Source organism: Brassica oleracea, chromosome C8, assembly GCF_000695525.1.
Source record: "Brassica oleracea var. oleracea cultivar TO1000 chromosome C8, BOL, whole genome shotgun sequence".
NCBI classification, from domain to species: domain Eukaryota; kingdom Viridiplantae; phylum Streptophyta; class Magnoliopsida; order Brassicales; family Brassicaceae; genus Brassica; species Brassica oleracea.
In genome coordinates, this window is record NC_027755.1 from 34,959,120 (window position 1) to 34,971,201 (window position 12,082).

Here is a 12,082-nt window from a genome sequence, read left to right on the forward strand (position 1 = left end):
CGTAAACCAATTAGGGATAATGTAAGAAAGACATATAGATGTATTTCCAGTTATCAAAAATATAGAATCAATTGACAACAACTTAATTATGTTCAGTGTAGGACAGCAGAGAAAAATTTTCATACCTTCTAATATTATAATATCTCACTATATTAGTGACTAAATCAGTTTTCTATAGCACAAATATTCACTTCATTATTGTAGTTTAAGCTTTTTTATCTGATGATATTAGTAGTTTGATAAAAAAAACGGTTGAACTGAACATTGTAATTGGAGAAAGAAAACAAACAAAAATCAACCAAAGACTTTTAAAGTATATGAAACAAAAATTGAAAATATCAATTCTCTGCAATAAAAGAATTAGGCAATAAAATTGTAAAAATACAAAATAAAACAAAAAATATACACGGAAAGAAAGATTTAGTCAAATAAAATCATAATATAATTTTCATAATTGATAGTGCTCAATGTAGCTTTTAAAGACTTCTAATTCATGTAATATTACAACATTCAAAAAAATTTTATTACAATTAATATTTTACCATTAGATATATTAAAATAATATTCTAGATCGATATTCAATTGTCATTTTTCAACTATTACACGTAAAAAAATATTATTAAGTACATTTTTTTAAAAGGGGGTTTTATATTTAAAGTAGGATTGAAGTATTTTTTCTTTTCGTGAATTTATTCGAGATGAGATTCCGATCTCTTAAAATAAGATAATTTATGTTCTATACATAATTTTTTTTTTTACATAACTCTAAAATCTCGAACTTGATTCTTAATATTTTATTACTTAATTGTGTTACACATAATAGAAATACTTATTTCAAACTAAAAATATATAAAAAAATAAAATTTAACAACTAATTATATGTAATTTAATATATAAAAATTTACATACAAATAAAAATAATAAATGTAACAAATTTAAATATATTATCCGCGCGTAGCGCGGAGAAAGGATCTAGTAATTGTAATAAGCATAAGAGTTAGTTCACTTAACGCTTTGAAGAATTATTTTAGCTCGGTTCATTTATTACTTAAGTTTTAATATGTAAATTCGAATTCAGATATCATGATCACAAGTTATGAGATAAATCATGATCTATTAAAAGTAAATATAATAATAATATATCATGAAATTTTAAGATATTAAAAATAAAGAAAAAATTAGAAAAAGACACTCTCAACTTTTGTTTGTCCTAATAGAACTTTTAATATTTTTGGTCATTTTGGACAGATTTTAACTTTCCGTGGAAAAAAGAGTAAACTGAATTTTAAAAATTTAAAAAATATGAAAACCATTAGAAACATAAGTACTATTCATATGTTTAAAATTCTTTTAAAAAAATAGTGGAATAATATTTTATTTTATGTCATAGCTGAAGATAGAATACTCATTCTGGCATGGTAGTTAGTTTAGAAATCGGATACTAAGTATTATACATAGATCTATCATGAGTATATAACGCAAACAAAAATTTCTTGTATATTTTATCTTAGCTACAATTCGTGAGGTTATATTATAGCAAGATGTCTTTAGTCTAACATGTATCTTTATTACAACTTATAGCCACGATTCTATGAATTACATTTTTTTTGTTTATGTGTCATAACATGTTATGTCTTTTACCTTATGTTACGCCTACGGAAGAATAAACTTCACACCTTCTCTACAGTGTTCTGCACAACGTATGATATATATTATACCCAAATCACGAAAATATAGAAACTTCCATATTTCGGTTAATATATTTCATAAATTTACCATAAATATCTCTCCCACGATTTTTTCCTCACTTTTTTCCTTTTTTTATTAAAAAAAAAATCAATTTAAAACATTAAGATTAATTAAGTTAATTGCAGGATATAATAATATTAAAAGGAATATAAATCCTAGTTACCTAAATAATCATCTACAAGTCCTATTGGGACAAATCTAAGTTGAGAATGTCTATTTTTCCAATTTTTCATAAAAAAAATTGTAGCACATATTTTAAAAATTAAATAAATTTAAAATGTGAAAGGGGAATTCCTCTTTCAGAACTAATGATTTTGTGAAAAAAACTGTGACCTAATATGTTTTGATATAAGAAAATTTAAATAATTTTGGAATACAATAATGCTTTTCCTAAAAAGCCTTAAATAATTAAAAAGAAATAATTTATTCATCTTATATAATTAAACTGTAAAACAAAGCATTTATAATGTATATTTATATGAATTAAAACAGATTCATATAACTCTCAAACTAAATCAAGCTCTATCAATAAAATCATTTAATAAATGAATTAAGAAACTATAGCTCGTTCTCACAAAAAAAAAACAAGTTGAACTAAGTCAGATCGTGAGCTCATATCTCATTTGACATCTCTGGTTAATAAATGATGGGATAACTATTATTGTTAAACAAGAACAATTATACGTGAACCCATGCAAGGCCGGCTTAGATAAGGGCAACGGCAAGCGGTGCGACCGCGTCGGATCTAATCCATTGCCTCTTATTTCTTAATAGATAAGGGTTTTATTTTTAAAATAAATACATATATTTTTATATTACGAATGAAACGGGGCCAAAAAAATTTTATATAAAAGTATTTTTTTAGTTTTATAAATTTATTTAAAAAAAATACTTTTAGTATTTTGAAAAAAAAATATCTATCAAATTTTTTTTAAAAAAATAATAGTTTAGAAATTAAATTTTTTTTTTTTCCCCAATGCCCATGACACCATTGAGCTGGCCCTGAACCCATGATATATGTTAACCTACGGCAGAAAAACATAAACTACAATCGGCCAGAGCACAAGCTTGGAGGAATATTAACGAGATGGTTTGAAATCACACTGTGATATGATCTTTTATAGTTTAGCATTATAGCAAATAGATAATCTCTTAGAAGGCTTCTCTTTGTACATAACAATTACTTTTTTTTATAGTTTTTATTCAATACACTACTATTTCATTTTGTATTTTAAGAAACAAAAAACATCTGAGAATAGAAATAGTACAAAATATATTACTATATTAATATATAGACAATAACAAATATTCTAATCTTATGAGTAATAGTATCTTACATGCTAAATTCAAGTAAACACATTTATTTTTATTGGAATTCAGACATTGTTAGTCATGGTAATATAAATTTATATTAGATAAATTGATACTAAAATTAAAAATTGATCTATATTTCCACTTAATAATTTTTCATACTAATGACTCCCATCGATCTGATCTCACATTGTACCAAAAGAGCACATCATCTTCAATTATTTTTATAGGAATAGCTGAGATACATTATTTTCTCATTCATCAAATTAAGAGATATCTCCTTTGAATGAAATTGTTAATCGTAAAAAGAATCAATTTTAACAGAAATATTAGTAAGTGTATTATTTATGTAATTACGGTAATAGGTGGAAACCTAATTAAGAATCTAGAAAGATTTGTTTGAGACATTAGTATCAGAGATTTTTTTTACAAGAAACAAAATATAAATAAATCAAGAAAGCTATTATAAAAAGCAAAGCTTTCATGTTTAAAGAAAAGAAAAAGGAACATATTACAAAAAAAAAAAAGGAAAATAGACAGAACCTAGAAAAGAGAAGAAATGAGAAGTGGAAGAAAAAGTGACAGAAAGATGTAACAAGAAGGAACATATTAATTGCATTTTGAATCGAAAAGTAAAGCTACGAGTCTGTGTGTCCCACGTGACGTTTCGTTCAATTAACCTTTGAAATTTACTTTCTTTAGTGTTTTCAAAGTGCATGTATCTAATGAAAATGTATGTTAAACTCTCTCTTTTTGCTTAAATTGTATGTTTAACTCTTCAAAAAGGATAGTGTTCAACATCAAATTGTAGATTTCTTAAAGAAATTAAGAATGTTTGAATAATGTAGCTTGTCCACTTTGTTATAAGCAAACTTTTCGATATCCTCGTTAGAACTCAGGTAGATGCAACGGTTTATTTAATTTAATGTTGCATGTAAGGAGTTTTCAATTCGATAAAACCGAACCAATTAAAACCGAACTGAACCAATTAAAACCTAATTGAACCAAAATAGAAAAAGTGATTTGAATTTGGTAACACCAAATATACCAAAAGTATGTTATTTTAAAAAAAACCGCGGTATATGGATATAGTTTGGTATATAAACCGATCAAACTGAATTAACCGAATAAACCGATTATTCAGAATATAGTAGTATAATTATATGAAAATTATATAATATAATTAATAATATATACATAATTAATCTTATTGGTACGATCTTCATACTTAAAAATGTTGATTTTAGTAATTTCATATTATATTTTAAGTTAAAAATTATTTTTCATTTTATCAAATTGAACAAAACATATTTTTTAGTTATTTATAATATTATGGATTACTAATTTTCTTCTTTTTCTATTCTATAAAACTATTATTATTAACTTAACATGTTTAGTAATTATTTAAAATAGTAAAAAATAGTCTATTTAAAACTGAAATATATTCATGCTATGTTAAAGCAGATATCTAATTATATAAAGTAAAATTCATAAAAATATATATTTTTTTAAATATGTATATGTTATTTTTTGGTATAAAACCGAATAAACCGAAAACCAACGGTATATAAACCAAACCAAACCAAAGTAAATGTGGTTTTAATATGGTGCTATTTTTTTAAAACCGAAATACCAAAAAACCGAAAAAAATTGAACCGAAACCGTACCGATATCTGGATTGAACACTCTTACATGTAACTAGAAAGGATTTAAATACAAAATAAACACAATTATAATTTCAAAAGTTCAAAAAAAAACTTTATTATTTCTTTGGTTTCTCTGTTTCAAAATAAATATCCTTTTCTTTAACATAAGTAAATGTCTTTTAGATTACTATTTTAAATCATTTTATAATTTTGATATAACCTTGGATAAAGAAATATATCCTTTGATTCTATATATAATTAATAAAAACGGAAGATAGCGTAATTGTTCTACAGATCACAATATTTTGTAAGAGGATAATATATATTATACTATATTAAAAAAAATCAATTAGTGTAGAAAATATATAAAAATTAAAAAAAAAAAAAAAAAAAATACTCGATTCTAAATCGGATTGATAGAAAAGTTATAAGGGTGATCGATGACATTAGCCGTTATGACATGCACTTAAAATATTCTGACATCAACGTGATTTTCAATTCAAAACAAACAAGCAATAGTGCTTTCAAAAAAAAAACAAGCAATAGTTATACGAACTCTCATTGCGAGACAAAAAGCCACATGAACAAGTACATTAAACACACGTGTGTAAAATCTAAACACATGTGCACAATAAGTGATGGGAAAATAATTGAACTTTGATAATGGACGTCTCTGAAAAACAATACTCGACACATCATTGTTTTTGGGTCATTTCCCCCCCGACAACGAAAACGACTGAACAGAAATGTTGTAACACTGCTCCTGCCAAATTCAGTCGTTATATTCGCCGAACTTAGTCTAATTTTATTATTGTACATAACGCGTACGTGTAACTTATACCGTATACTAGTATTTAACTTAGATTATTGTATATATACATACATATATATATATATATACTTTCTAATTCTTAGTTTTACTTTCGTTAGATAATCCGAACTATATGAAATGTCTTTATGCGTCCATGGCAAATGAGCATCAGAAATCCATTCATTTAGCTCATGGGTTTCACTCCGTGTGAAGGTCGATATGTTAAATTTTTCAAAAGTCCAGACTTGTTTACTAATACCACAATCACAACATGATCATTTTTAATGTTTGACATTATTCCCATGTTATCGCAAATCACTTTCCGATATGACGTTTAATTTTGGAACTCTATCTCGATAAATGACCAAAAATATAAATGTATTTTAATAACTTAGATAGTCAAATCAATTATGTTAAGCATCTCCACATGCATAAAGTATTTCACAGAGTCTCTCGATAAATCACGATTTAATCTGGCACAATGTTACATTACACTTACAATGAACAGCGGCCCTAAATAGAAGAAAATATCTCACATATGATTTAACTAATGGTGACAATCATGGTGAAGCCATCTCTTAAACTCTATTCAAAAGGTATAATTGCAATGAATGTGCCATTAACTTTTTCTATTGCATTAGTTGTAAATGCATCGCTTAAATCAAGACCCGAAGTCGATTTCGAGTTCTTTTGGAGAACTTATGTTAGAGGCAAGTTTCGTCCCTCTTTAAATCCACTTTGAAAATCTGGACCAATAGTCCAAAGGTCCATTATAAGGACAATAATAAACCATAAAAGAGCAAAGATCCATCACGAGCCAAAAAGAGTCAAATGCTAATTCAATTATCAACTGAAAACATAGAGGAAATTAGGGCAATTAAAAATGAGTTAATGACATTAAATTCATGCCGGAGACCAAACTTTTGTTATGATTGTTTCGAGGCCAACTATAAAAGGAGAAGAAAAGAGGAGAAGAAGGAGATCTTGGCCTCTTACACACCCACTATAGCTAGGATAATATACTCTCTAACTATTCCGATATTTACAATCATATTCCATTGATCTTCATTCTATCTCGATTTAAATTCAATAAGATACACATTTTCATATTCAGATGATATATAAAAGTCAATTTATTCGTTTCTTGTTCAATACGGTAGATCAAAACCCTAACCCCAGTTTCTGAGTGGTTCCGAGAACCATCAATTAACGCCAGAGAGGAGGAATTACAGAAAAATACCCCTATGAAGATCCGAAGTGAGATGCACATCGTAATGGTTGGAACAAACACGTCCAATCTGACAAGAGCAGCAAATCCCACAGATCCCACATTGCAGATCGCAGGCCAACAGCTCGCTGCGGACATAACTCCTAATGCCATTCCGCGGTGCCACCACTAGCACCAACCCTACCCGAGGTACCTAGAACAAAGATTAAGAGAGTTGTTACTTTTCAAAGTATCATTTATATATATATATAAGTTAAACCAATCATAAAAAAAAATCTACATAACTTGAATAGTCATACAATATTCAATAATAAAAAAATATATATTAAAGTGTGCTATATAACAACATATTTTGAAATAACAAAACTTGTATTATGAAATAGAGGAACCAAGGTGTACAAGACTACAAGTCTTCATTTAATAGTCAGTTTATCATAGTGTATTTGAGTTGGAATATCAGGGACCAATTGAAATATATCCCCTAGTATAAAATAATACGGATTAAGGTGTTTATCAAATGATTTGATTAAAACCCACCACCATGTTTTCAGTGTTAGGACTTTTCGTGGATAGACCTAATTATTAATCAATACACACACTTGAACCAACCTTATCTTAAAGTGGTTTCGTATACGTTTTGTAAAATGCCATGTATAGAGATAGGCATGTATACAAATGAAATATTAGTATTAAGTCTCTAATATTATAAGAACTATATATAGACATAGGTCCTGAAATTTGTTTTATTAAATTGTTTATAGCTTTCAGAACTTGAAGGACACAAGTACATATAATTAATAATACAAAAAACCATGTCCTACGTGGAGATGAGAAACTACAGTTTTTAGGAACTCTATAAACAAATAAATGACAAATAAGATTGTTATAAAAAAATGTGTTACTGCAAAATAACCAAATAATTCAGTTTCGTACTTATTTGATCGATGTTTTTAACTTCTGTAACAGGACTCGGACTGCGGAATGTGTGAAATATTTTCAGACAGTTTATTTGATTTATAAATTTTAGTATGTTGTAAGATATGTTCTAAGAGTTGGTTAACTCGAAAGTTTGTTTAATCAAACAGACGACTAATATTTTGGTTAACTATGTGATTAATAGGTAGGCCTCTAACTAATCAATTGGCGAATAATCGATTGGGTAGACAATTGACTTTAATTTGGCAAATTACCTATCTTCAATTAAATACATCCTTAGACAACCAGACCAGTATACGTTTGTTTAGAGCTTCTAAAATATGTAGTTATCACTAAATACTACTCCCTCCGTTTTTTTATATAAGTCGTTTTAGAGAGTTTTTTATGTTCCAAATTATATGACGTTTTCGGTTTTTTATGTAAAATTTATTAACACTTAATGTTATATGACCAATGAAAATATACCTTCTATTTTATTATTGGTTGATTTGTGGTTAGGTAAATAATTAATGATATTTTTGTTTAGAAAATATAAAAAATTAATGATTTTTTAATTTATGTGCATAATTCTAAAACGACTTATATTAAAAAACGGAGGGAGTATTAGCCTAACTAGAAATATATCACGGCAAAAATCTAAAAGGAATATATAGATTATAGAATTGAATAACATCTGAAATGAGACCATATTACATATTTTGGTTCCAAAATTGAAAGATATATGGACATCAGTCCAAAGTCTTGTCAGAGTCAGCTTGTTCGCTAGAATAATTTGTCAGATTAATCAGATTTTGAACTTTGATATTTATAAATATTGAAAATTGATATTTTAATATTTTAATATCAAATACATAACTTTTAGCCTTTCTAATCAGTTGTTGAAATTAGAGCAAGAAAACGTGTAACAAGCACAAAGTAAGTCGTAATTGAAGTAATTGTGTTTAATTTATTTTTCGGTAGCTTTTTTCTGCCTCTTACTCTACAACCTGAGCTTTGATCGATCGAACTCTTAAAAAAATTCTTTAACTAAAATTTTACAAAGTTAAAAAAAAAAACTAAAATTTTACAAAGTGGGTTGAAAAAAAAGTTCTAAAACTCATCACATGCTAATCTACGCGACATGTTTTCTTTTATTTTATAGATAGACAACTTGACTAGTTGTTGATAGAGAATGTGGCTAAGCCCAAAAAAAAAAGTAAACAGACACAATGTTGTATACAGATTTTTCTTACACACGATCATTGTTCTTGCAAAAACAAGCATATAAAAGTTACTTTTGTCTGAAACTGACACATATTACAGTTTCCTTTTTGTTAATACAAATACACATTGTATTTTGTTCTGTTAATACAACCACACCTTAAGTATATGTTATTAGAAACAACATTAGTGTCCCCCTCCCTCCCACACACACACACACACACACACACAGAGACAATTTCCGTTATGTTAACACATTTTTAAGAGGAATATATCGTTTCTTTTTTTCTTTTTTTTTAGGAATATATTGTTTCTCAACTGACTATTCGATGATTCGTTTGCGATTCGGCCAAGATTCCGGTTATCTATAAAAAAAATATATGCACATAATTGATAATCTTTTTAAGTTAACACAAGCACACATCAAAGTTCATATTCAACGAAAAAGTTGAACCGCAATAGATAGACATAGTAAAGAAAGAACAATGACAGTGTTTGCCTATAAACCCATCATACTTTCTCTTTTCTATTACAATGTTCAGTCTTTTTTCTGCATACATATGCAAAGTTAAGTAAGATTACAACTTTTATAAGGGTCCCAGAATCGAAATTATTATAACTAAAATTCTTCTAAATTTGGAAATTCTTAGTGGCAAATCAATGCAAAGTATGTGTATACTTGTGTGTGCGTGTCTGTGTGTTTGTAGGACCATAAGGATGGTGGATATTATCCGCTGTGGTGTACTAACACGCAGATTAATACATGATAAATATTTTACACAAACTATTGGCAAATAAAATTATTGAAACACTATTACAAAACATGGAGAGCAAGATGTGCATCTTGGGAATTTGGATTTCTGTGGATATATGTTAAGGCTAATAACTATATATGTTATAATCACATATCAAATTAACAACTCAATACAAATCAGAAATATTATACTCTATTAGGTTTGTCACCTATATATACGAAATGGAATGATAACAACTATGAATGTATTTTTTAACGTAAAATTTTCAACAATGAGTTAGAAGTTCAAATATAAGTTTGATTGGAAAATATAAAAAGGATCACAATAATATTTGGAGGACTTGATTGTCAAATCAAATTACCAACACGAAATACGTTTTGAAAATATTTTTTCACGATGTTTTATACGGATTCTTCTACAAAAATTCATGAAAAGTATTCTGTTCGTTACTCTTCAAATTTCGAAAACATAATCAAGAACAACAATAGAACATGCAAAGGGATCAGGATCCGATGTTTATTCCGCGACTTCTTCAAATGCACGACTTTGCTCTTTACTCCATGCGGCTGACCTCATCAATTCATAACGTGCATAGATTCATGAATAATATCTTATTACAAGTTTTTTTTTTTGGTAAAATCTTATTACAAGTTATAAATTCAAAGTTGATGACTAACACCAAAGAATGTGTAAGAAGAAAACTTAACAATTGAAATATTTCAATTTAAATAATGTTTTCAATGAATTTTTTTTAAGTATTCAATGAATACGTCAAGTTAAGAAAAACTACATAGATTTTTTTTTAATTTGGTTTTAAAAAAAACTTAAATTAAATTAGAATGAATAAAAGAACATTATAATCTTCAAAAAAAATTAACGAGTGCATTTTGACATCATTTAATAGGAGGGGTGCATTTGACAACATTTAATTAAATTTGACATAATTTAATATACTGACTAGTATATATTGTCTTGCGCACGGAGATATTAACAATGGTTTAAGGTCTATTATTGCCAACAAGTCAACAAACATTAAACGTGCACCTGCTTACTAACTACTACTAACAATTGTGATACTAATAAGTAATAACAATGATATTGATAACAATGATATAGTAAAAAATCTTGTAGTCTTGCCGTGATCTTATATAGGTAAGATATAATTTCACGAGTTTCTAACCAAGTTGATTTGGTGTAGTGGTATAGGAGCTCCAGCTGGACTGACCGCCTCTGGGTTCGAGCATTGGCCACTGCAAAATTTACATGTGGGCTGCAGCACCCGAGATCGAAGACCGTTACACGGTGAGCCACATGGTGACGCCCTGGCAGCGTCCATGCTTACTTCGGTCTCTAATCTGGACCATCTCGGTGGGGCCAGGATACTCGGTTAGAAAAAAAAAAAAAAAAAAAGTTCACGAGTTTCTCAAAGAAATTGTCGTTCGTTCTGATTATCTGTATGTTCATGGATTCTACATTTCTATTTTCTAAGTTATGTTTTCACCTGAAAGAAAATAGTCGAAGCTCTACAGTAACGAATAATAATCAACCAATCTTGGAAAGCTTAAGAAATATAGTCATTTAGTGACCATCCCTCCGAAGATAGCTATAGCATAGTCTTCGAACTCAAATATAATTGATTTTTCATTTTTTCTTAAAATTTAACATAGTTTATATAAATTGCTGCATACGATCAATTTATTATCTAGTAGACTAGTAGTGACTTTAATTGTGTTTTTGAAAGTTTAAAACAATTTTAAAACATAAATGTAATGGCCGAAATGACTTTGTAAATCGTAGAATTTCAAGATCCATAGGTCTGTCAGAAAGCAATGACCGTAATTTTTTGCAAATGTTTTTTGATAATTAGATAGAACTGAAAGGAGGCCAACACTGGAAGTTTGTAGATTGTAGGATTCAGAATTTCAGATGTTAGCCTAGACACTACAGAGAAATTCCATTCGGCAAATGTCATGCCACTGGAACACCATTTGTAATTTTACGCACTGTAATAATGCTCAAACGTGAGTTCAATTTCGTGTGTGCTATTTTAGACACATGTGACCAATTATTTAGTAATGAATTCCATACCTACTCAAGAAAAGAACAGGAAAAAATGGGAAGAAGTAAACTATGCAGAGTCTTAGAGGAAGCACATTAACGTATGCAATACTAAGGAATAGTGGTCTGGACATTATAAAAATGTTTGAAACGGTCCATTTCTATGAGCAGTTGTTGTTCCCCTTATATGTCTAATCAAAGATAAGGCATGACTCGTGCCATCAGTAGGTCAAGATTTTTCTGTTGTCCTTTCACTATATCATATTCACTTTTTTTTTTTCAACTTATTACTGGGCCACAACGGGAGGCCCAGTTGGCCCATCAGCTTCGCCGCAGGAGGCGCGGATCGAACCCGAGATGCCTGGGAGATTGACGTGGTACGCAGACC

At 28.4% G+C, this 12,082-nt stretch overlaps 1 protein-coding gene across 1 annotated transcript in view; it reads right to left on the minus strand.

The window, feature by feature from the left end:
* LOC106309269 overlaps positions 1-7,219 on the minus strand; it is a 10,892-nt gene extending 3,673 nt beyond the window's left edge. Inside the window, exons 1-2 of the mRNA XM_013746313.1 lie at positions 7,145-7,219; positions 6,758-6,938 (exon numbers count right to left, since the gene is read on the minus strand). Coding sequence (XP_013601767.1) covers positions 6,758-6,938; positions 7,145-7,162 — 199 coding nt within the window. The 5' untranslated portion in view covers positions 7,163-7,219. The remainder of the gene's footprint in view (positions 1-6,757; positions 6,939-7,144) is intronic.
* Positions 7,220-12,082: the final 4,863 nt, after the last annotated feature.